At 34.0% G+C, this 26,898-nt stretch overlaps 2 protein-coding genes across 7 annotated transcripts in view; one reads left to right on the top strand and one right to left on the bottom strand.

Annotated features, from left to right (window-relative positions):
- The window catches only part of GUF1 (GTP binding elongation factor GUF1), a 28,964-nt gene extending 21,063 nt beyond the window's left edge, over window positions 1–7,901 (top strand). For 3 of the 5 annotated variants that reach the window (XM_035293791.3, XM_002745881.6, XM_008993411.5), the window contains one exon: window positions 368–7,901. In XM_035293791.3, coding sequence (XP_035149682.1) covers window positions 368–505 — 138 coding nt within the window. In that variant the 3' untranslated portion in view covers window positions 506–7,901. Of the gene's footprint in view, window positions 1–159 lie in introns of all 5 variants that reach the window. The other 2 variants (XM_008993410.5, XM_078367990.1) reach the window with 1 other exon arrangement.
- GNPDA2 (glucosamine-6-phosphate deaminase 2) lies at window positions 3,143–26,742 on the bottom strand. Of its 2 annotated transcripts, none has more exons than XM_078367991.1 (7): window positions 25,703–26,742; window positions 23,711–23,872; window positions 19,832–19,933; window positions 18,631–18,813; window positions 12,497–12,681; window positions 9,366–9,540; window positions 3,143–4,647 (listed from the first exon to the last, which is right to left on the bottom strand). In XM_078367991.1, exons 2-7 carry the CDS (start codon window positions 23,832–23,834, stop codon window positions 4,586–4,588), a joined length of 831 nt encoding a protein of 276 aa, XP_078224117.1. In that variant the 5' UTR covers window positions 23,835–23,872; window positions 25,703–26,742; the 3' UTR covers window positions 3,143–4,585. The 2 variants fall into 2 exon arrangements, with proteins under 2 accessions (XP_078224117.1, XP_002745926.2); XM_002745880.7 differs by having other exon boundaries at window positions 26,637–26,742.
- Between the last annotated feature and the right edge of the window lie 156 nt (window positions 26,743–26,898).

The raw sequence follows: 26,898 nt of genomic DNA, 5'->3' as shown, positions 1-26,898 counted from the left end.
TTATCAGTTCTTTCTCCAAATGCTCACTATACGTTTTGGCACATTTACTCCTATGTGATTAAGAGTTTTCTATATTAGACTGTGGGTTTATAGTCAAAATTCCAAGCCTAGAATCAGTGATGAGATTGGTAATTCTTGACATGCATATTGTAATACTAGGTTTCCTTGAGGATCTTCACCTCCATCCAGAATAAAGCCTTTATCATTCTTGAGAAGACAGTAAAATAAGGACCTGCTAGGAAGATTAGAGATGTCTGCCTTACAGATAATTTGGTGTGGTTGTTAAGATTGTACTGATGTCTCTGTAATCATGATTATATATTTTTTAGAATGACTTAGACTTCCGACTTTTTAAAATATCTTTCAGTATGGTGGTGATATTACCCGAAAAATGAAACTTTTGAAGAGACAAGCAGAAGGGAAAAAAAAGCTGAGGAAAATTGGCAACATTGAAGTTCCAAAAGATACTTTTATAAAAGTTCTGAAAACACAGTCTTCTAAATAATTGGTGGGGAAACAAAGAATTTTAATACATTAAAAACTATCTTTTTCTCATTGCAATTTGTAATATGCTGACAACAGAATGAAAATTACACAATTTGCTTGTTACATTCCGGGTTTTCAGGTTTAAATAACCTACTAGCCTTTTTTTGAAAGGGAATAATGAGTGGATAGGTAAGAGTTTATATTTTGAAGCAATGTTGTCTGTTCTCTAATACCTGTTTCAACCATTCACTAGTAAGGTGACCTTGGCCAAATTAACCTTTGTTTCCTCTTCGGTAAAATTGAGATTATACTACTACCTACATAGGTTGTTGTTGTGAAGATTAAATGAGGTAATACATTAAATACTCAGAAGTGCATGACATAGTAAGCACTCAATCATAACTACAGTTAAGTCCTTAATGTCATCAAAAGGTTCTCAGAAGCTGACTTTAAGCAAAATGACATGTAGAAGAAAGTCCTTGAATAATGTCATTTCCTTCTAAGTGGTTTATAACATTGATGAGAAAAAAACCCTTGGTTTCTTAATGCATCATTTCATTTAAAGTCACAATTTCCATGAATCTCAATAAGTGAGGACTTGCTATATTTTGTTTTCATGGAGTTTGCCCTTACTGACACTAAAAGGCCCCATACTTAAGATTCCATCTACTTTAAGTTAAAGGATTTAAAAAAATCAACTTAAGTTTCACATGTGTTAGCAGGATTAATTTATCTGATATCATTTATTAAGCAGTAAACTTAAATAAATACTATCTAGACATCTACTCTAGTTCGTGATAAAATGTTTATAGATTTTATTAGTTTGAAACTAATGGTTTATATACATCTAAGTTAAGGACGGGAGCTTTCTTTCAGACATTCAGAACACATTTGTATAAAATGACCAGATGTCTGGTATTACCAAGAACTCTTAATGAATTTAATAATTGTCTGAATTTCCTAATTAGAGACTTAACTTTAAAGTAACTTGAGATTTCACAGCCAGTAAATATTTCTTCAAAGCTTTCAGCTCCCATGTTTATTCAGCCAATGAAGAAACCAGACTGCAGGCTATATTACAGCAAGATAGCATTATTTAGCCATTGATCTTTATATTTTACCTTGAATGAATTGAATGAAGAAAATGTATTTTAGGGATAAATACTATCAAGGATGAATTTTATACTAAGGTTATGTGAATGAAAAATAAATGTTAAAAATCACTAAGCCAAAGGGAAGTCAAGGTAGGAACTTACTGAGGCAAACCTGCCTCCCACTTATTCCTAGATAAGACAGCCCACAAGGATAAAATTTGCCCACAAGGAAATTCCTTGTGGACAGAGGACAGACAGAACTCAAAGCCATCCTTCTGCTCACGTGAAACAAATGCATGAATGATTGCTTCCTCGGCCCGGGGTTTCAGTAAACCATATTAAAATATAACGGACTATACCTCTACCTTCCTCTCACATGTAAATTGTATATTCAGAGAAAGGCTAATCAGAAAGTCAAGAGAATGCAACCGTTTTTCTCTTACCTGCTTATGGTTAAAGCTCCCTCCCTTCTTCGAGTTGTCCCACCTTTTAGGACGAATGTACACCTTACACATACTGATTGATGTCTCATGTCTCACTAAAATGTGTAAAACCAAGCTGTGCCCCAACCAACTTGGGCACATGTGGTGAGGACCTCCTGAGGCTGTGTCATAGGCACATCCTTAACCCTGGGAAAATAAACTTTCTAAACTGACTTGAGACCTATCTCAGATATTTTGAGCTCACAGTATTAAAGTGGGGATTAACTTAAAATTATGTGTAGAAGTAGCCTGTGACATAGTCCTAGATACATAAATTATCATCTAATGTATCTTCCCTCCCCCTTCCAGCATCTGATAAAACACAGATGAAATCTGAAAAACCTTGACAGTAGTATTTTTAAAATGACGTTATTTGAAACTAAAAAATAATTTGTAAAACCAACTGTTGTGTTCTATCACTGCCAAGGGAAAGTTACAAATTAGAACATAATATGTACTATGTGCTTGCTATTTAATAATTTATCAATATTAGCCTTTTAAATTCAGATTTTGTTTTCTTAACCTATGATTCTTTATGAAACAGTTTCAGTTATAATAGCACAAAAAAAGCATGTTACATAAGCTTAATTTCTTTCCCCTTCCCACTTTCCCACTCAGATGACTTAGTGATCTGGAGTTGTGTGCTAAGTGTACTCCTCAGATGACCTAATATTACTAAGATTTTAGCAAACATTAAAATATGTTTAAACACTTACCAATATTAAAATAAGCACTGTTTATTGAATTTAATATGTGACAACCACCGTGCTGAGCTCTGTATGCTTCCCTCATTCAGTGTATGTACAGATTTGGGGGAAGAAGCTGAGACTTTATTTCCCAAAGTCACAGTTCTTGACAGAGCTGGGATTCAGTGTTTTCTTTCTTCAAAAAGCTAAGTTCCTTGCCTGACAGCAGCTTAGCTCCTGAGTTAGGGAATGAAAGTGGCCAGTTTTCCACTCCTCAGCTTGTGGAGGAGCTTGAGTACAAGAACATCAACTAAGCCCCTAACATCAAGGGCAGGAAAATGGAAAGGAGAATTTTTAGACTTTTAAAGCACAGAAATAACTGGTGAATCACATACCACAGCAGGTACCTTTAATTTTTTTACCGTGATGTTGTATGACTTCCTAAGGTAGGTAGTCAGCATAGTTTGTAGTAAACAATTTTTATTATTGGAAGTGTAAGTAGAATGCTACTGATTCACTAGTTAAAGAACATTTATAAGGCTATTAAAACATCATCTGGAATTAAAGCAGCATAATTTATCCCACCACAACTTTTAACCATAAAATCCTATTACCATTTTTATTTTATTTTTTATTTGCTATTTTAATATTTTAAGAAACTAAATACATTTTAATCACACAGACAAGCAGATAAGTAAGGCTTCTTCTACCAGGTGGATTTGTGAAATGCAAAATAAGCAAAAGGAAATAAACATTTTGCTCCCCACAGATGCAGAGATGTCTTTTAACCCAAATCTCCTAATACATGATGGAAACAAACCCAAAATAAATGCAGGGTCATATGTACTATAACTGTTGGGAATTGAATGCATATGTTCTTCAGTTTCACTTCTGGAAATAAAATTTAGGTAACTTATTATACACTTTATCTGAGTTAAAGATAGAAAACAATATACTTTTATGTAAACTGCTATGGCAATCTAAAGTTTACAGTAATTCCTTTTATACATACTTCATATCTTTAGACCTTTTATAAGGAATAAAGCTAATTGTATACTAAGTTTAACAATAATCAGAAAATATTCTTCAAAAGAATTTCCTGAAGTGGGTTGGCAGGTATAAAGCTCATAATTGCCAAGATACTTATATTAGGGACATGAACCCAAGTCAATAAATAAAAATAAGATATTTGTAAAAAAGTGCTATAGAAGAAGGTGCACACAAAACATGCACTTACACATACTTTCCAAAAGGATGTAAACTGTACTTTTAGGCACTGTCATCTCTTCAAATTTCCTTTACCAATGATATATAGCACAATTTTTGATGTCTAGATGGTGCTGTAGGAAGATGACTAAGGCAACCACGTGCAGAAGAGCATGTGTGTAACGCACAGAAAATATAAAGATCACATTCCAAAAGTGAAGATCTGTAATGAGTTTGCCATCTGAAATGTCTGGAGTGTGTTCCTGTCATTAAAAAATGAAAATATATGCCACCACTGGAGTCATATCACGAAATGGTACCTGATGTGTACATTCTACCTTTAAGATTACTTTTTAAACAGGCAAGACATCTATGCTGTTTTATAGGTGGCTATGTGACTTCAGTACTTTATAATAAATAGCCAGTCAATCTTGAGAGCCAGCTACTTCTCTTAAATTCTAGTATAAGATATAAATATTCAAAATATGGAATGTTTAACATAGATATTCGAATGAAAAAATGACAGTCTTCAAAATTTCCCAAGTTTTGCCATATTGCATAGCTGAAAATTCATCTACTACTTAGAAAAAAGTGCTCTGTTCATTCAAGCAGAATTTTGCTCCAATCTCCTTCAGTTTCCTTCTTTCATACTGTATAGTGGATCCACAAGTTTATTGTGCACATGCATTAGACCTTAAAGAAAAAAAGCACAGTTCCAGTTGTTTTTGTTAATTTTGAACTATCCCATTTACTTTAGACAACAAAATATTTTTTATAAGATACAGTAAGTCTGTTTGGTTCTCATCTTGATATAAAATAGTCAAGTTTATTGAAAAAGTACAAATAGAAATGTTTCAGAATGTCTAGTTTTATCTACCTAGCAAATACCAATTTATAATTAGGTAACAGTGCAGATCTAGAATGTGTACAGGTACTGTGGGAGTAACCAGAAGAGCTGTTCTGGTCTTCAAAGAGAATCAGTATGACAAATTTAAATACTAACTTAGATAATATATTTTAATTACATCTAAAAGTCTATATTGATATTGATCCTCTGGCAGTTCCTCTATTAGATTGTAGTGAGGAGCTCAGAACTGCTGTCTTACTCTTAATACATGACCCTATCCATTCATCTGGCAAATTATTTTCAACTAGTTCGGCATGTGTATTTACCACAAAGGTTGACTACAAATTCTACATTGAGGGAGGGTTACTAAAACAATACGGAAAACAACCTGTACTAAATCATTTACTTCAGAATAGAAATTTAGATTTTAAATCAGGTAGATTGTAACTTTCATTTTATAATTGGTACATATGCTTGCAGACTGTTATTACCTATGAAAGCTTCTTGGGAAATAGCTGATCTTCCAGTTGCTTCTGTCTTAATGCCTCAGAACTGTAGTTCTTTGGGGAGAAAAAAAGTTCTAAAAAGACTGTCTTTAACTCAATTAATAAACTAGAAATTTTATATTCTGGAGGGTAAAGAAATGAATTAAATTTTCCAGGTAATTAAAAACATGGGAGGCTGGGGAAAGATACTTACAACTCAGTTTTTGCAGGAAATGGGATTATTGGATTGGAGAGATAGGGTGCTTGTTAGTACATAGATGCTCCTTGTCAGAAAGGCTGCAAAAAGCACTCTAAAATCCCAGCTTTGAGAAAGACCCACTTTTAAGGGACAAGCAAGAAACACTGGCAAGCGTTTGTGTAGTAGCAGAAATTCTAACCATAAGAACAGGAGTCTTCAAAGGAAGGAAGGGGGAAGCATTCCATTCACTAGTGCTGCAACTGAAAGTAAGAGAATGCTTACTTCTCAACAGTCTACTTGAAGGTCATATTAGCACCTGAAACTTAACATCCAGTAGGAGAGGGAAAAACAAAGATAAGGATATATCAACTGTATGATTTAGAAGAGGTAACATTTTCCAGAGTATCACTTTGTGGAGGATCATTTTTCTGCTTAAATAGTATTCATCTGTCATTTGCTAACAACTATGATTATGGAAAGAATACACAGAACTTTAAAGTACATGAAACTTAACATATAAGGAAAAACATTAAAAATTCAACTCCTTTATAAAGTTTGTTTTTCTATATATTGGATATATCTTTTATACATCAAACAGGACTGCTTCCAAACTAGAAGTATTTTGAAAACTCTATTAACTGCTTTTTAGATATTAAGTCAAATATTTACTGTAACCGCAGGTAAAAACTGACAACTTTCTACATATAAATTTTATATAAATAATTGCTAGTTAAGTCAATGTGAAATAATTATTCTGATAAAAATGCACCAGACTTCCTGACACCTTACCAGAAGAAAGGTTAACTGTCACAGATTCTAACCAATGTCTAATCAAAGTAACTTTTATGATTTTGACTCAAAATGAACTCATTCTACCTTTGTCAAACTACTAGAGTGTAGCCTACATACAAAGAGAAACAAATTCATGATGACAATGTCATGAAAATATACTAAAATCAAAGACATAAAGCTGTTCTATTTAAAAAGCAAAAGTGAAAAGCAAGAATGAATAAAACAAATCCCCAGGTACTAAACTCATTTTCTTGTGATTTGTATCTTTCAAAAGGTACATAGTGAAATATACTTGCATTTACTGACAATTTTTGTTGTTTTGGATCTAGTCAACTTTGATCTTATCTAGGCATTAAATGGAACCCTTTAAGATTCTGGCTGGCACTTTTTAGTGATGACAGAAGACAGGGTAGTGATGTGAATGGAATTTGAAGAGTCATGGATGACAATTACAGGAATTTACATCCTCCAGTATTTTGATATACTAGTAACTCAATGGAGGGATGAAAAATATACAAACTACATTTGAAATGTGTACATTTACGAATATTTATTTGCTCTACCCTTTACTAAAATACTATAAAATTAGGTCCCTATGTAGCCCAGAATATCTAAATTCTGTCTTTATATTGAAGGAGGTATCCTAACAGAGGCTGGTATCCTGAAGCCTCTTGAGAAATACAGCTCCAAAGTGGAAAATACTATTTCCTCTTTAGGCAATGCAGCTACCCTCTTATGAATGGTCTATTTCAAAAATTTTCAGAAAGGCTTACAATTTAAATAGATGAACTGAAAGAACTAAATACATATAAACAACTACCACCCTTCCAAGTTAAATTCTCTAACGTATGTCTATATACCTTTTTTGGAAGCATTATGATTTGGGGAAAACAAAGCAGATGGAAATATGGTTTTGATGTAGATGTTACCTTACCTAGACTTTATTGTGGAAGGTAGTATAACAGAATAGACTAAAGCCTGTACTCCAGAGATAGTTGATTTTGATTTCTATTACCCAGCTCTGCCCAAATATGAGCTGTATAACTTTGGGTAAGTAGCTCAACGTCTCTCTGTCTGTTAAGCCTATTAATTCATTTAAAAATGAGAGTATGAGTATCCATTTCATAACATTTTTTGTAAGAATTAAGTAAATCAATTAAGTAAAATGCATTTAGAAAGGTGCCTGGTCATAGAGATATGGAGTGTTACTAAGTATTTTGTTAAATATTCACCAAAATGTAAAAGTCTGATAACCAAATTGTGACAAAATCAGATAGTACAGGGATTTATCTGGGACTTACTAGGACTAGAAAATGGCATCTTAAATGAATTTTCTTAAAACTGGAATTAAAATTTGTGGATAGTTAGGATTCTGGGATGAAATCTGAAGGATTACATGGAAAAATACAGTTAAAACTCCGTCAAAAGCTCGTTTTATTCACAAGTCTTTGTTTTTACGTATCAAATCAGAAAGAAGCTAACAGTTTTTCAGTTTAATCTATTTGTGGCTTTGTAAACTAGTAATTTAAATGATAAAAATATAAATGACTGGGAATAATCTTTAAACAATAAGGGAAAAATGACTGGAAATAATCTTTAAACAATAAAGGAATGTTTAAATAAATTATGACATGTACTTGACTATCCATTAAAATGCTTTCAAATATTTAATAAAACTGGAAGATGTGCATGAAATATAAGCACAAATATAAAACTATATATAAAGCATGATTAGCATTTTGTTTTAAAAATAGACTATTTTCAGTGCTTGCCAAATGTCAGTTATTTATGTTACACCTTTAAGATATCTGCCACATTCACACATTTACATGAAATATGAGTTACTGGTTTTCTTTGCATTGACTTAAAAATTTAAGATAATATACTATATTTCTGAATATGAGATGCTGTAGACTGTAAGACACACCACTATTTTATGTACCAATGAGAAAAAAATGCTACCAATTAAGCTATGGTCTGAAACCAATTTTAAGACACAGTCCAAGATCAGCAAGATAATGTCAATGTGTCTTAGAGCCACACTGGTAGCTTTTTTGGACCTTGTCTTAAGCAATAATACCAAAAATTATAGCTTTGATTTATTCATGTATTTTTTTCAAATATGCATTAAAATAAAATCTAGTTACTAGAGTAATAAAGATGAAAAAGGTATAATCATGTAGCAAATGTAGCAAAACATTACATACTTAGTGAATCACTGACCTATCTATATGAACAACTATATAACTTTCAATATCAGTTGTATAAATACAGGTACTTCACGAAAATTACCTGTTTGGACAGTTTGCTTATATATGTGTAGTATGTGGAGCTGACTCTTAAATCAGGGAATGGGTTCTACATTGGGTATAGGCAAAATGTTCCTTGAAAAGCTCTTAAACCATTACATCAGGCATATGTATTTTTTAATACACAGCCTGGTACAGCAAGGTTTCAGATTTACTGAACTAGACTACAGGAAAAAGCAAAAAGGAAAAATCCACATGAAGTCTGGGCAATGAAACTCCTGCTTACTTGCAGAGTTTATTCCATAGTGCTTTAACATTTAGTCATTATAACTTTAATATATAGGAATAAATTGGCTTAAAATTGTAAAGATTAAATTACACAGCAAGAGATCTCTATTATCCATTATTGGGTTCTAAATTTAGAGGAAAGTGTGGGAGAGGGACTGAGGTGGGACTGGTAAACATGAAAAGGAATCCAGAATGAATAAAGATAAATTTTCTTTTGGGTTATTTAATCTTCTGTATTCTATGTGAAAGTATTTTACTAAACCTTGGATTTCAAGAAAATTGTTTACTGAATAGAGATTGAAGAGATTCTATTCATGAAAAAAAAAAAACAGGTACTATTCTGAAAATACTACAGGTACTACTCTGAAGATACTGTTATCTGAGGTGAGAATTTTCCATTTCTTGAAAGAACTAGTTGTGTGTTGCCACTTTTCAATAGGTCACAGTGTGAGATTCAACTCCACAGTTTTATGAGATTTGATTCCACAATTAAGTTTTAATTGTCATCCATAACAGAATATCTCAGTCGGCTTCTGAAATTCAGTGCTCACCTTTAAAGTATTTCACAGTTTTAACTCTTAATTCTAAAGTAGCATCTTCATCGCATACAAAAATAGTTCGAGGATGCTGCTGGAAAGCGGAAACAGTCCACATGTGATTGACTCCTTCTTCAATTGCTTTGTACAGGGCAAATGCCTTGTGTGCCCCTGTTATGAGGATCATTACCTGAAAAATTATGAACATCAATTGTGAAAACTTGTTCCAAATGAGTAAGAACTCTATTTTTTTTAAAACATGGACTCCAGCAGCAATATTTTTCTAAGAGAAAAAGAAAAATACAGAGCTCCACATCACAGTTCAAAGTATTTATTTCCACTTTTTAAGGTAACAAAAACAGCACAAAATGTTGCTTCTAGTTTAATGAAGCAAAACAATATCTTGTTATGGGGTATTAGTGCAAACACTACAATACTTGTAATTACTAACATAGTAAATGAAGATGTAGAAAATAAACCTGGGAGAATGAAGAAAAAGAAAAGGACTCTCTTGCAAAAGCAGAATTACAAGTCTTCAAATGATTTATATAGTCTAGAATGAAATATCAAATTGCTATAGTCGAGATAAGCAATTACGTCAGAAAAGCAAAGATTCTAAAACGAGATATTTTAAGAGTTATCAAAAAAAGTCTGAAGAGCATTTTACTGAACATGTGCTATCCAAAGGTGACTCAGAATAAAAACTGGATTTAAAGAAGGATTAGGGATCTACTTAAACATACGAACTGTCTTATAAGCACATGACTGATAATTACCCTTATAAACTACTGAAAATCTAAGCTCTTGGTCCCCAATCCCTAAATGCCAATGAAATAATATAAGGACATGCAAATGTGAATGTATATGTGCCAGAATCTTCTTTATCTTCTTTCAGCTGTAAATTGATCCCACTTAACACTCATCTACACACACGTTTTTGTAATGTAATCTTTAAACATGATTTTTTCCCTCATTACTATTGTTTTTAAAAAGAACCTTAAAATGGCTGTAGTTCTAAAAGAGAAAAAGAAAAACAAACTAGGCCTAAAATGTTTTAAAACAAACTAGGCTTAAAATGGGAGGAAATACTCCGCACTCTCCTTGAATTACATCATCCAACTCCTCAAAACAACACCATGAGTGAAATACTATTATTACTCATATTTTAAAGATAGGAAACTAAGGCATATTCTATAACTTGCCCAGGGTTTTGGTAAGATACAAACAAATAGTTTTATTCTACAGCCATATTATTAGCAGTTAACTACTACATTACATTGCCTCTTGTAAAAGTTCTAACAATTAGACAATATGTGCCAAGAGTCTTTTCACTATTGAAGCACACTCTATAAAAAGGTAATGGGACAGGTGGCAAGAAATCTCAAGATCAAGTGTATATACTGAGAAAAAAAACAAAAGACCACCAAACTTTTATTGACAAGAAAAGATTAAGTACATACCTAGCATTAACATTATGAAGGGAGTGGAAGGAAAGGAGGCTGCTGGAAGCTTAGGGGAGGATGAAGGATTCATTATTGGTGTTTGTTTATGGCTACGGCATAGATACAACATGCTCTCTAAATAGAGTTATATGTGTAGTTCTATTATACCTGTTCTATTCTCAAGGAGATTATATCTCATATGGAAAAGACAAACTATTATCAAATAATTTCATACGCTTGTTCAAACTGCAGAATCCCTAAATTTAAAGAATCAAGCTAGGTGTGGATACCAGGTGATTCTTATGTACACTAATGTTTGAGAACCAGTGCTCAGCTCAGGCAGATTTTGCATTGATACAACTTTATGCTACTTAAATAAGTGTAGAGCAATAACACTATTTTAAAAGGTTACAAAGTAAGCTAATTTTAAAGAATAATCAACATTTAATCATTCCATAAACTGATATAAATGATTTATAAAAATCTATAACCTTATATTAAATCCTCCACATGCCTTCTTGGTTAGCATTTTAAAATCAAATGTGATTTTTAATAAATGAGGAAATTAGCCTGAGTAACATAGTGAGACTTTCCAAAAAAAAGGAAAAATCAGCCAGGCATGGTGGTGTGCACCTGAAGTCCCAGCTACTTAAGAGGCTTGGGTGGGAAGATCTCTTGAACCTAGAAGATTGAGGTTGCAGTGAGCTGTGATCATACTACTGCACTCCTGTCTGGACAAAAACTGACCCAAAGAAAAAAATTCAATATTTGAGTAATTAAATTGCATTAAATTTACATCTTGTTAAATGTAAAAAATTACTACATAACTCAGTTTCATATTTTAGAAATAAGATTTCTCTGAATTTTTTTTCATATTGACTATGAAATTTCAGTCTTTGAAAGGTCTTTTTCCACATATCTATGATTTTTTAGATGAGTTTCTCATATATTTTGATTGACAGTTCTATTTGTATATTCAAGTCTAAATATAAATATCAAGATCAGTTTCTTATGCATCATACTTTGTCTATACTTTTTTCCTCTGAACCTGTCCAATCTGGCTACCAGAAAGGAACAGAGTTTTGGGTTTCTATATAATCTAACTACATATAACCATGAACTGGCTACAATTTGTTCTGTATTCTCAAGCAAGAAATTGACAGCCCAATTTATAAAAACTTAAAAATTATGCAGAATCTACTGTTCAGAGCTCTTTTATGCTTAAATACACCAAACATAGAACAGATGCAGCCTTAGCTGAGATGCTTTTCTGCTGGAAACCAATAGGACTCTATCATCCTGCATACAGTAGAGAAGCATTTAAATTATCGTGAGAGCTCCAAAAAAGGTGTAGTGTAACTAGCATTGCATCTTTGTCCCAACAGTCCTTTCATGAGGCACTTTCAATAAAAAACAAACCGTATGTCAGTAAGATTTTCAGACCTCAAACCCAAACAGGAATAGGCAAGTGAAGTAGTACCTCAAAGTGGTGGTGCTAAATGCTTAGTTTACAGCTCCAAAAGACTTGATTGATCCCTAAACCTGTCAATGAGACTGACAAAAGTTAGTTACTGAACACTAGAAAAGAACTTATACTACAAATAGAACGTAATCAAAATTGTCACTTATTCAGCATTGTAATCCTTCCAAAATATTAATATATTGACATCAAAGGAAAAACAGCAAAGAACATTTAATGCTTACTTCTCTAGCATCCATCACTGTCCCCACACCAACAGTGAGAGCCATAGTTGGCACTTTTGATAAATCTCCGTCAAAATATTTGGCATTTGCCAAGATGGTATCCATTGCTAGAGTCTTTAATCTTGTCCTTGACACTAAACTGGATCCCGGCTCATTGAAGGCAATATGACCATCTGGACCAATTCCTTTGAAAAGAAATATATATATATATACATATACACGTGAAGTACACAGGTTTCACAAAGTTCAATGTGCATTAAGAAACCCCAAAAAAATCACTTACCTTGTTTTATTTTATACTTGAATTCCTATTACTGCATTAAAATATTTCTGTATTGATTCAACAAATGTTTCCATGTTTTCTACATGCTTAGCAATGAGCTGGCATGATTCTAATAGTAAAATTAAGTGTATCACCTTATATTAGTATAACATTTTGTAATTTATAAAGCCCCTTCACATGCATCATCACAACATATTATTAAATATTACTTAATAATCTTATGAGGTGGTCAGATTAGGCATATCTATTTCCCTCTTTTCCTCCACCTTTTTTTAAACACAAAAGGAAACTCTGATGCTCAAGAAAAATAAGTGGCTTGTTCAAGGTCACAACTGGGTAAATGCTGAGACAGGACTCAAATCTGTCTGCTGATTCCTAACTTGGACATCTTCATAGTCACACTTTAATTTACTTGGTTGTAGTCCAGATAGAGCAATTAACTAGCACACCTTTATGTAGTATAGTTTCCTCACTTACAAAAAGGTGTGGATTGGACAAGATAATGCCTAACGCAATAGTTTTTTTTAAACTTTTCTGACTGTAACTCTTGTAAGGAATAACATTTGATATTGCAGTCTAGTATATATATATACACATACAACAGAAACATAAATTAAAGCAAAAATTGCATGAAATCATACTTACCATTACATAGGAACCATACGAGCTGTTTTCTATTACATTGCATTTCATTAACAAAAAAGAAAATGTTGCGTGTGACTGGCCATATTGCTTTCATGATTTAATAATGGGTGACAACCAGTTTTAAAAACACTGCTTTAAAGAGATCTAGTGCCAGCTCTAATATTCTAGGATTACCTCTAAAATATAGACAGGTATATGATATTCCTTATTTGAAAGAAATGGAAGGTCATTTTCACAAAATTAAGACTCAATTACATAAATAAAGTTTTATTTACAAGTACCCTAGTAGCTAGTCACATTTTTGGCAACCTCGACCGAAAAATAACTCTGCCAATTCTTTGAAGAAAATGTATCTTTTACATTTATATTCTGTGTATTTACTTTAATAATATGTGTATTTTACTGACAGCATACGATTCTAGCAAAATTTTCCCAGGCCACAACAAGATGAAATATGACAAAGAGTAACCCAGTTTTGAAAAATGGAGGAAGAAATGAATATTGAAGCAGATACAGGATGCCAAAGTACAACAATGTAGGAATTTTTAATATGGAGACATAAGGCCAGACCTACATGTAGTTAATACGCACTATTTCTACTATTAAGTATGTATCTGCTTATAAATATATATAATTATAGACATTAACTTCTCTAGATTTGTAAAAGTGTTCTTTTTCTCCTCTTAGATGTACATATCCCTAACATTTATTATTTCTATATGTGTAAAGAGGGAAGGATGGGATCAGGAAAATAAAAACTTTAGGAAAAAATATGAAGACTACTGAGATCTACTACAGGTGACCTCACTGGTGATTTGGGCCTTACAGAAGTGTACAGCTAAGCTAAGCTGAAATTATAAGCAAAGTTTAATAATGGAGAAGGGTCAAGATATTTGCTTGCTGGCTATGAATAACTGTCAAAAATTGAGGTTCCTGATATAAAATTTTTTAAATGTGGCTAATTCTTATTCAGTCTTTAAGTCTAAATTAAGATATTAGCATCTCTGAAACATCTCTAAAACTCATTGTCTGTAGTAAGCGTCATTCCTGTGTTCCTATAGCTCTAAGCATAGAATGTACATGTACTCGTCATGAAAGTAAGGGCTTTATCTTCATTACTATATTCTTACCATTTAGAACAACAAGTAACAGGTAGGAAGCACTTATTAAATAATGGCTGAATAAATGAATGTATGGTTGCTATTCTCTGGTCAGCTCAGTATAGTTTTTTCCATCTCCCACCTTGTTCTCTTCGGCCTTTCTCACCTCACCACAGGGCTGGAACAATTATAATTTCCCATATCCCTCTTAATTAAAGTGACTATGGTCTAGAGATAAGCACTTGTCTCAGGCTGAGCCAATCAGAATCCCTGTCTGGATCTGAATCTTGACCAGGGATACAGTAAGGAAGAAGGCATGGAGAATGGAAACACTGGAGGACAGTAATGCAGGGAGAAGACTGATGATGATTTTCTACTTCTGAGATTTGAGGTTCTCTGGTTCTTGTTTTTCCAAAGACTTGGTTGCTTTAACTTTACCTTCAGTTTGTGAGTTACCCTAGAATCATTCCAGTTAATTTACTTTTGGTTCCATTAGTTATTTCCTTTTTCTAGCAAATCAAAGAATCCAAGCATGCAACCAAATCAAAATGTTAGTTTTCCCCACTGTCTTCTTTTATTTTTCCTGTTTAAAAATGCTGTTACCCAGGCCAGGCATGGTTACTCATGCCTGTAATCCTAGCACTTTGGGAGGCCAAGGCAGGTGGATCACCAGAGGTCAGGAATTTGAGACCAGTCTGGCCAACATGGCAAAACCATCTCCATGGTGGGCAAGGTGGCAGGTGCCTGTAGTCCCAGCTACTTGGGAGACTGAGGCAGGAGGATTGCTTGAACCTGGGAGGCAGAGGTTGCAGTGAGCCAAGATCAAGCCACTGTACTCCAGCATGGGTGACAGAGTGAGACTCCATCTCAACACCACCACCAAAAAAAAAAAAAAAAAAAAAAAGAAAACACCATTATCTTAAGATATTTTAAAAGTTAATATATTTAATTTTATTTTAAAGCTAGATTTTATTATCATTATTATCTTTGCAATGGAGTTTTGCTTTTGTTGCCCAGGCTAGAGTGCAATGGTATGATCTTGGCTCACCACAACCTGCACCTCTGGGGTTCAAGCGATTCTCCTGCCTCAGCCTCCAGAGTAGATTACAGGCATGTGCCACCATGCCCAGCTAATTCTTTTCTTTTTAGTGGAGATGGGGTGTTTCCATGTTGGTCAGGCTGGTCTGAAACTGCTGACCTCAAATGACCAACCTGCCTCGGCCTCCCAAAGACCTGGGATTACAGACATGAGCCACTGCACCAGTCCTAGATTTTATTTTTAAAAATCCATGTTTGTATATCTTATTGCTAGGGTTAAGTCAGGAGATACATGATACACCTTGACCCTTTCTCTCAACACGTTTGTCATTAGAGGAAGAATGAGAACATTTGAGTATATATTTCCTCCTTTTTCTTTCCCTCTACCAAGGAAAGGGAACTCTGCTCTAATTCCCTGGAATGAGCAATAGCAGATTAACATTTTTGAGCTCTTCTCATTCTACTGTTTCCAATTCAAAGGGGAGGAGTGAAAAACCCCATTCTGGCTTCAAGCCCAAACTGCAATCTCTATTTCAACTTTACCTTTAATAAAGCTGATATTTTGATCCCATTTGGCACAGTTCTTAGAGTTTTTATTAACCAAACCCTGGAACAAAAGAAGGGTAGTGGTAAGACCCAGATGCCAATCCTCATCTAAAAATCCAATGATGATAAACCTAGATCAACAAATAAGATTCTTTCATGAATACACATCCAATATTAGGGCATCCCAAATAAGGAAAAATTCAAAGAAAATGCAATAATCCTTTTCTGTGTATGCACAATTATGTCCTTTAGATGGTATATATAAACTGTCAGGCATTGGATCATCACATGACTACAGTGAAGATGTTAAGCAAAGAGGCATAGGAACTCTCTTTAAATATATTTGGGAAGGGGGAGGAGTGGGGAGATAACTACAGGAAGCTTAAGACAAACTGGATAAAAAACCAAGTCAAATTCTTTTTAGTGGTGTCAGTGACAAACATAAATAATTATAATTTATGCAACATCTATTTCAAAAGGAAAACTGAGGTGGTTTATACATAACCCACCCCCTCCAAAAAAAAAAATTAACTAAAAAGAAATACAAAATAACTTAGAGTTATAAGAGGAAAATTTTACCAGGCATCTTAGATAAGAGTTAATAGACATAAATATTATTTTATGCACTGAACACTTTCTGGAAGGCAGGCAAAGGAACAAAATGAAGTGTTCTTATCAGTCTTGTGTTCCCCATAGTAAAATATATTTCCTATCTTTGAGTCTACAAGGGATTTGTCACATGCATACTTATGTAAGGTCAATAAATTAATGGTGGGGGGGGAAGAAAGTCCACAAATGAAGATATTTTTCAAGCAGCCACTTTTAATAATGAGCCAACAACTAAGAGCCTTTCTTTTTTTTTTTTTTTTTTTTTGCATTACAGTAAATGTGTGGAAACATTTTTTGATATAAGCAGTTCAAGTGTGTTGTATTCCAGAAATTCTACTAGATTTTTGTGTGGAGTTAGAAAATGTAAAGATAGATGGTCCGTGCTGTCCGCAGACACTCTTAAACATCTATTGTCTTAGCCTGCATATTGGAAGGTACAAATGGTAATTATCTCAAAATTGAGTCATATGTATAGAGCAGGGGTGTAAAAATATTCTCTAGGATTACTGAAGCAATATTAGTAAATTTTATTTAAAACAGGTAACCTTCTAATTTGAAAAGCATTAGTCAAACTTGGTTTCTTGCTCCAACAAAATAATCATTCTATCAAGAAAGTAAATGATATCAGCTCTGTTAGGTAGAAGTAAAAACTATCTTGAAGAGAAGATTTCAGTCTCACTGGATATCCTTAGAGGTAATTTTGTAAAAATCCCAAGGAATTCAATAATTCTAAGGGACAATTATTTCAGCATTTATCGTTGAGAAAGAAAGAGAAGACTGAAGTAGCACTTGCAGATTACCAGCTACATACCAAGCACTGTGTAGTAAGGCATTTTATACATGTTACAACATGATTGATTTTCAAAAATTTTGGAAAGGATAATATTAATCCTCTTATACAAATGATGTACTTATACTGAACTTCAATAAACTTTCCAAGGTCATACAGATACTAAGTGGCTAAAACAGGATACAATTTTACGTCTGACTTTAAAACCCAACCTTCCCCAAAGGTAATCAACTACTCAACCATACTTGGCTACTTCAAGAATCAATTAACCTTAGTACAGCTCTATTGAAGATGGAATTCATGTAATTTTGACCAGTGTTCTATTAAATTAATTGTTAATATATAATTTACAGCATTAGTATTTTTAGCTGAATATTAAAGAATCTGGCAAAAAACAATTTTGATTTTAGTTTAGTTGATGCTATACTATTCTGACAGCAATGAGCTAGCTGTCTGTGATAGTTTTTACTGATAATAGAAAACCATGTTGCCATTACAAAAGAAAAAACTTCCTATTTTTAAATGTAGATTATGTATACTGACAGACATATATAAATTACAAGTGGAATTCCATAAATTAAACATTCATTTTGGAATTTATTATGACAGTTATACAGCTTAACTCCTATTAACTTAAGGCTAATAACTAAAAAGTTTTACATCATTCTTAACTGATTACTCAGAAAGATGAAACAATTAAAGTGATCTGATAAAATCTACCTGTTCCTCATGCAGATTAAACTCTGTAATTTGATAAATAGGCTGGCTGGAGTTTTAAAGAAATAGTACAAAGAAGCTATCTTTTAGGTAAAGAAACAGATTACTCATTTTGAAACATGGTAAACTGTTTTAAATGGTAATTGTAAGAGTTTAATGGGGATTGGTATCTATCTCTCAAGGCATAATGTATACAATTCCAGCTGTCAATTTGAAGATGAAGATGGGAATTTTTAAGATTATTTTTTAAAGAAGATGAAGTAAAACAGGAATCAGTAGCAGAATAAATGGGTATTACAGACAGCCACAGGTGCTCTTTACATTACGCAATGGGAAGATTTCTTGTTTAAGTTTAAAAATCCCTAATTCAAACACTCACAATTAATGACAAAAGGTTTTTACATACCGCCAACAAAAAGATCTATTCCTCCAGCTTCCTTTATTTTCTTTTCAAAGGCATCACATTCTGCTTGTAAATCTGCAGCATTCCCATCAAGGATATGTGCATTATTAGGATCTATATCAATATGCTTAAAAAAGTTATTCCACATATAAGAATGGTAGCTTTCAGGATGATTTCTCGGAAGACCTAAAGATGAAGTTATTAAAAAATAAGAATTCCTAGAAATAAATCTAAAGTTTATTTTTCTGTTTAAGTTATAAACACTATTTACTATCGCTAACTTCTCTATACCATATTCAATTTAAAAGCCTTTTTATGTGGAATATATGATTATATACCCAGTATTAATCACCTTAAATGTATGCATTAATTCATAAAACATCTTATGAAATACTATTATCTCATTTTATAGGTGAACAATTGAAACACAGAGATTTTTCCCAAAGGTCCCATAGTTTACAAAGGAGTTGGGATTCAAACACATACAGTTCATGTGCATTTAATCACTATACTACTCCACTTCTGAAACACACAAAATTTTAACCAATGAAACTGACGTATGTGTTAAGCTCAAAATAAATTAGACATTCAAGTGAAATGATAGCCATGTTCCTCCTCTATTCATCCTGTATGTGTGCAGATTATGTGGGATCACAGCAGTTCTTTGGCAATCATTTACGCTACCATTAAATATGTATTTCTATATTTAAATTTTGATAGTTTCTATGCATCATAGATTCAGACAGGCAAGTTGACAATAAATTATAAACACTTCAGGGCTACCAGTATAGCTTTTTATTTGAAAAAATACTTAACGAATTACTTTTACATATACATTTCTTAGTTGATCCTGACAACACTGGTTTTAACTCTGCCTTAAGAAGAAAGAGAATGAGAAATGTGAGTAGACTGGCTTGAAGTTACAGCACTGTTGAGTGACAGAGCCCAGGATGAATGCAGATCTTCTGATTTCTACTACTCCATTCCTTCCACTATTCTGTGCTGCTATCACAAAAATACAGGTTTTTATATAAACTACCAACCTCATCTCAAGGCAGTATATTACATTCTAGAAATATATTTATACATTAGTATTATATTCAAAACATAAATTCAAATATACTAATATTCTAAAACTACATTCATTTTATTCAAAATATAACATATCCAAATAATATATTCAATATATTTAAGTACAGCTTACCTACATATTCATCCATATTAAAGGTCTTCACATATTTAAAAGAAAGGTGTCCATTCTTATGATACTCTATTAGTTTTTTATAGCATCCTAAAGGCGTACTCCCTAAAAGACATAAAAATTCCATTTTCCAACATGACTTAATAATCCATTAATAAAAACTTTTTATTAACTTTACCTATCCTTTTCTTACTTAATATTCTGTATTTCTGATTAGGCAATTATTCACTTAAATACATAATCAATTAACAAGTACTTTGTAATTTTGGCAAACTAAAATTTGTTGAATAAAGCTGGAAATCTGTAAATAAAAATTAAAGCTTGGAAAATTATCCTTGAGTTATTGGGTATTGGGAATTACTATTACAAATTCCAAGATTAGAAACTTCTAGAGTATATGTTTGAATTTTTAAAAATCTACCTTTTTGAAGAAAATCTTGAGTTCTTGCACAAATGATATATAAATAGGTCGTGTTGACCATTTACTGAAATCAAAAGGGAAACGAGCTAAATTTAAATATTGCCACCACTTTCAAAATAGAATCTGAAAGTGGCAAAGATTGAGTGAGGAACTTTAGCCTTACAGCTCTTTAACTGGAGCCCCTGTTTCTCGTCTTTTGGTATCTTCAGCATGTATCAGCTAAAATGTGTAAGGTGAGAAAAAGAAGTGATTTTGTTTAAGATAGAGAGAACTTATAGGAAGGAGGATCTTGGTGTTTGCTATTTCATCTGAGCTCTTAATTCTATTGTTTTATAATGTAATTCTTTTTACATGTTTTATAAAATTATAGTTGATATGTAAAAAGATGATGCTTCATGATATGACAAAATAAATTTAGCCACTTGAGGAAGGCCTTCATCTTTGTTTTCTAAATTTGTTACCTTTTATTTTTTTCATTTTAACTTCAAATTGAAAGGCTAGATTGACTGCATTCTTAAAACAAGTTATCTGGCCCTCCCAATCCTAATTGAAGTACTGATTCCTAGTTAAACCACCGTCACAAAACAAAACAGTGCAAAACAAAAGGCTGCACAAAAAAATTCCAACTCAATATCATACAGAAATCTGATAAAACTAAAGTCTTTGACAAAAACAAATACAAAGGAAATTCAAGAATAGTAAAAAGATCACCTCTCATTTGAGATGACAGAATAACAGACAAGGCTATAAATAAATACCACATTGGTTCACAGAATAATAAAAGATTTTCTGAAAGCTAAGTACTTAGGTTGTTTTAAATTGCAATTATTAATTTAAAAATTATGTAGCGCCAAATTTTACCATTCTCTCTCAATGAGCTATAGCCCAGTAAACATGAAACTTGTCTAAAAGATGGATAAATATGCTTTCCCTCTTCCTAGAAATAGAAATGAATCTCTTTTCTCTTTTAGTGTCAAGAGACGAGTTATAGGAGTCTCTCAATTGAAGGATATATGAATAAAAAGGCGAGCTATCACAACGGAAGTGACAAAAACATTCATCTTCTAGTTTGTAATGAATGTGGCTAAAAAAAGATTGAAGAAAAAAACTGGTTAAAGAAACTTCATTTTAATATTTGCTTTGTAAGTAATGGTCATTTACTAACACAATTTAGCAAGTACCTACTATGATTTATATAAAACAAAGATTAAGGCTTTATATACGGGGATAAACAAGTACAAAATAACCATGACACAAGTAACTCACAATACGGGGATAAACAAGTACAAAATAACCATGACACAAGGAAAAACATTCTAAATAATTTAAAGTAAGTTTGAGTATTGCAGTGCATCAAAGAAAAAAGACTACAGTCTTGCTAGTTAGAAGAGCAATGAAAGAAAATGGCATTTCAATTCAGTTTTGATGAAAGGATACAATTTCCATAAAGAGGGAATTGTAACTCAGATCAGAGAAAAGATGGAGCAGGAGGTTCAATGATGACATCTGTCTACCATGTGGCTAGATACTGTGCTGGTGTTTTTATATATTGCCTCATGTAAAGCTCACAAACTTGAGAAACTGGCATTATCTTTCCAATTTTGAAGACAATAACTGGATCAAAAAGACTAAGAAATCTGCCAAATATCACATGGCTGTGAAAAACCAGGGATTCAAACTGAGATAAGTCTGGTGCCAGAGCTCATATAGATTCCATTAAATAACATGCTAGGAACATGAGTGAAAGCCAAGCACAGCAGCCAGCAAGTTCAGGCTTATTCTTGAAATGGAAGCAGTCAAAACTGCCTAGCCCAGTTCTGTGTAGGTGAATGGTGGGAATAAGGTTTGGGAAGCAGATCAGGCCCACAGCATGGAGGCCTTAAAATGTTGGCCTTAAAATGGAGGCCTCACTCATTAAGATCATGTGAGCAAATATAAAGTTGAACAGATATTGTCCAGAAATTGTGCTTGGAAGGGAGATAATTACAATACAGCCTCATACTAGCAATTTGTATGTTCAAGTTTCAAAGCAGTAGGGGAAGAGGGGAAGAGGACATAATTAACCTTGTCCATGGTCAATGAAGGAGAGTAATGGCAAATGTCAACAAAGTTTTCCAGAGATACTCGCTTGGCAGGTATATTACTAGCAGTTCTACTACCCAAAATAAAGCAAAAGTTGTAGATCTAAATACAGAAAAACATATCGAGCACTGCTGACATTTAAGACTCTCTAAGTCTTTCTGTCCCCAACTCAAATTACTGTTTTTTCTGCATTAACACAATGTCATTAATAGAAGTAGGCTGAGTTTAACGAAGGGTAACAGTAAGTAAACTATACAGAAATCACGTTCAACCACAAGGCTAACATATCAGAACTGAGGGTACTGAGGGTGCTGAGGGTGCTGAGGGTGCTGAGGGTGTAGTACTGGTGTGTCCAATGGAAAAAAAAATCCCCTTTTTCCATTCTCACCAAGATCTACTGCCCTGGACCGAAAGAGGAAAAGCAAAACAAAAAAAATCAGCTTGAAGTGTACCATTCATGGACATTACTCAAGTGAAAAAAAATTATAATTGTAGTTTTATGTAATCAGCATGTATGAAGGGAGAAATAGGAGAAAATAGTCTTTAAATAAAATACACTTACAGGAACTAAAAATTTATAGAGTATATACAGTATATACATACACTATCTTAGCATCTTAAGTTATTATCGTTATCCTTAAAGGTAAGAAAACCAAGGCTCAGGGGTATAAAACAAATGCCTTGTAGTCAATAAGGAGCAACTTTAGTTCTAGGTCTAACATTCTTTGTGGAAATCATGGGTCAATAATATCAAATAAAGTGCCACAGATCAAATGACACCACCTGGTCATTTTTTAACAGAATCTTTAATGGAAAACAGAATTCACTAAAATATGTAATTAATGCTTCTCCTTAAACTGCGATGACGACATACTTTTCACTTGTAATACATCTATAATAGAACTAAAGAATAAAAGCTAATAAACATTACATAATTTATAATTTATAATTTCTGTATTGTTAAGAATGTATAAAGCAGGTGAAGTTAAATTAAGAAGCAACAGTACATACCTTAGGTATCACTTAATGATTAATAAGAAAGCCAGTCACCTAAAAACTGGTATGAACAGTGAAAGCAATGCTCCCCAAAACAAAGGACTACTAGAAAATGTATAAAAAATATGGACATCACTTAAGTTACAATATTTCCTATTGCATTTTGGAGTGACAGGTGAGACTGAATTTTGACACAAGAACTAGTAACAAATTGTAGACAGAATTTATATATATGCATTTTTATGGCTTTTTATCCTATGATGTTCAATTAGTGATATGGCAATAAATGAATGGGAAAAGTATGTTACTAAGAGAAACCCTACAATTCAATCAGAATTAAATTTAGATAATGTTAGAATCTAAAATGGAAAAAAGTTTATTACCTGTTGGTAAACCCAGTGTAAAATATTTGTCCTGTCCAGGTTTGAACTGAATGATGCGATTACAGATGTATTTGGCTGCCCATTCACTAGCCAAGTCATAGTTATCAAGAATTACAAGCCTCATTATGGTGATGCACAGCTTCCAGAACAAGAAGTTCAAACCTGAGAAAAGTCCATTGTAGAACACTTTACATAATAAATTAAGATAATTTATTTAAATTTAATAATTTAAAATAATAAAAGATATAATAGAGCACAGAAGCATAATATACTGTTGATTTTAAAAAGTACATTACTTAAGAAGGACATGCACGTATACAATCTGAATTTTAAAAATAGTAATAAGAGCTGTTCTCTTTTGAGCAGACCCTGAGTTTCAGGCAGTGGGCTAGGTCATTTAAGTATAGTCAGCCTTCTGTGAGTTCCATATTCGAGGATTCAAGCAACCAAGGACTGAAAATATTCAGGGAAAAAATATGTTTGCATCTTTGTCTTTCTTTTGAATACTAAGCATTTATTTTAAATACTATGCCATTTAAGATGAGGGACTTAATCATCTGTGGATTTTGGTATCATAGTCTCTCTGTACGGCAATTTGGCAAAAACCTTCAAAGTTAAAAACCTACATATCATTAGGTGGGGCTGAGCAAAGTAGTCCTCTGCCAATCCAAGGCACTTTCCCCTTCCCTCTGAGAGGTGGGGAGATGGGGTTTGATTCAGCTTTAGGAAGTCAACACAAATTGGCCTTAAGTTCCCTGCCTCGATTCTACTCCCTCACTGTGAATAGTCCTGTGATAAAAATGACTGTAGGTATATTTTTGATATGATTAATTATTTTCTTTGGGTAGATACCCAGTAGTGAGACTGCCTGATCAAATAGTAGTTCTATTTTTAGTTCTTTGAGAAATCTCCATACACTTTTCTATAAAGTTGAAATAATTTATATAACCACCCACAGTGTATAAATGTCCCCTTGTAACACTTATACTATATTCTATAACCATAATTCCCATCATTCTTAGATTTTAATTCTTAGTTTTATATTTAAATGGATCAATTACAAATACCAAGCCTTTTATAGTATTGTTTCAGCATTCCTCAGTTTTGTAACCACAAACTTTACCGAGTAATAAGTCAAATTTTCTAAATTAATGGGAGTAAAAGGTCTTCTTATAATGAATGTATGGAATCTAAATGTCTTTAAGAAGACAACAGTTTCGAATTCTGACACAACAACAAACAATTATGATCACCATAATCTAGAATTCTGGCCTGGTAACAACTATTTATTTACAGAAAATAAATTACATAGTCATAAATTCAGTCCAACAAATGGACTCAGCCTCCATTTAAATATATCCATAATCTAATGTCAAAAACAATTTTAGAGTTAAACCAAATAATCAGAAACAATTATTGACTGTAAAGACCATCAAATGATGTATTTACTTCTAACAAGAATGTCTGGCAAACTGATTGTTAATAAAATGAAAAAACAAGGTAAGGAGGATAAGCATTAGAGCATTCCGATGTCTTCTGTGTCCTGGTGATGCTATTTTTCTCAGTTCAACACACACTTGAAGACCTATTAAATACTAAACACTATACTAGTTTCTGTAGACACAAAAATGATTAAGAACTCCACTGTCAAAGGGCTTAGAATCACTTAATTGTCTCTGAGGTTGAAATTATTATCCTTATTCTTCAGATATAGAAAATTGCAACTTTGAAAAGTTTATTGCTGACGTTAAAATGTGGCCCGGGGAGCTGGCTTTAAAACTAAGTGTATCTGACTCAAAGACCCATATGCCAAAGTTGTATTATCGGTTTAGAATTACTTAGGATGTTAGTTAAAAATATAGATTCTCAGGTCCCTCTCCCTAGAGACAGTGTTTCAAAAGATCTGAAATGAAGCCCAAAGAATCTCCGTCTTTAAAATTATCATAGGTGATACTGATCATCAGGGTGAAATTTGTTAAGAACACTACACACCTCATTGAAACGAAGTTCAACCAAGTCTCTCAGACCAAGGTACGGGCAATTTTTGTTTTCTTAAACTCTCTGGCGGATGCAGAATTCACCTCCAAAAATCCCAAATGAATCCCCTCACTTAGAGGAAAAAACGATTTCTCCACCACATTTATTTAGGCTTTTAAGATTTGATTTCTCCAGGTATTGCGAATCCTCAGAGATCCAAACTACTGAGGTCTTATGCAATTCCCTGGCATCACGACAATTCAGCATCAAAAAACAACAGAGCACCACTCTTCCCTCGTCTTCCCTCAGGTGCTGATTCATTTTGGATGTGCATCGCTAGGAAAAACAGCTGCTGAATATAAAGCGCAAAACTTTAAAGCTGGATGGCAACATCTACACCCCTGAAGTTACACAGCTAGTTAATGGCGGGGCCAGCACCAGAATCTGCACTTGCAGATCCTCTGCTCCGAGCTTTTCCCTACTCCACCTGACCTGACCTGACAGGGTAAGGGTGGCCTGGCCTCGCGTGTGGGAACGACCCGAGGAGGGACGACAGGCAGCTGAGAAGGCTGCGATCCCTGCCCGTGAGGCGGGGACTGCAAACCCCCCTCAGCTGCGCAGCTGCCGGGCCCTCACTCGGCAAACCGTAGCGCATGCAAATAAGGATGACTGTTAGGAATTTTTAATAAGTGTAGAGAGAGGTGTCAGGAGAAAGCCCCGAGAGAGGAGAGGACCGGGACGCCTCCTCCCGGAGGCCCAAATCCGGAGACGACAAACAGGTCCGCGAGCGGCAGGGCCGGGGACCCCACGCGCCCCCATCCTCCAGGCTCCTGAGACCCCATTCCGCCCCGGCCCGGCTTCCCCGTTTCGCCACAAAGCCCGCACAGGGCGAAGTCGCCGCCGGGTCCCCCGCCTCAGTCCCCTTCTTGGGTTTCTCCGCTAAACTTACCGGCTGACCCACCGACTCCTCTGACGCTGGCAGAGAGGAAACAGGCAACACCCAGCCACCCTCGAGCGACCCCGGCCGGCCAGTGGAGCGCAAATCCCACAGACCCGGATGCAGATAAGGGTGCAGGAAGGAACGGGGGCACGGCCAGAGGGCGTTGCGCATGCGCAACGCCTCTAGAGCGCCAGAAATGAGAAGGGAGGATGTACGTTAGAGTTCTGTGCTGCAGTGCGCTCTTCCGGCTTGGAAGATCGCAGTTTCTGGG

The sequence above is a fragment of the Callithrix jacchus genome, chromosome 3, assembly GCF_049354715.1.
Source record: "Callithrix jacchus isolate 240 chromosome 3, calJac240_pri, whole genome shotgun sequence".
NCBI classification, from domain to species: domain Eukaryota; kingdom Metazoa; phylum Chordata; class Mammalia; order Primates; family Cebidae; genus Callithrix; species Callithrix jacchus.
The sequence above is the reverse complement of the archived record's forward strand: the minus strand, read 5'-3'. Positions and strand labels throughout refer to the sequence as shown.

Bases quoted from the DNA above. Each gene is read 5' to 3' on its own strand.
- GNPDA2 (XM_078367991.1), bottom strand. From the start codon at position 23,834: ATGAGGCTTGTAATTCTTGATAACTATGACTTGGCTAGTGAATGGGCA. The intron at 19,934-23,710 runs GTAATAAACTTT...TATGTCTTTTAG, and splicing joins TACACTGGGTTTACCAACAG to GGAGTACGCCTTTAGGATGC. The intron at 9,541-12,496 runs GTAAGCATTAAA...ATAATTTTTCAG, and splicing joins CAGTGATGGATGCTAGAGAA to GTAATGATCCTCATAACAGG.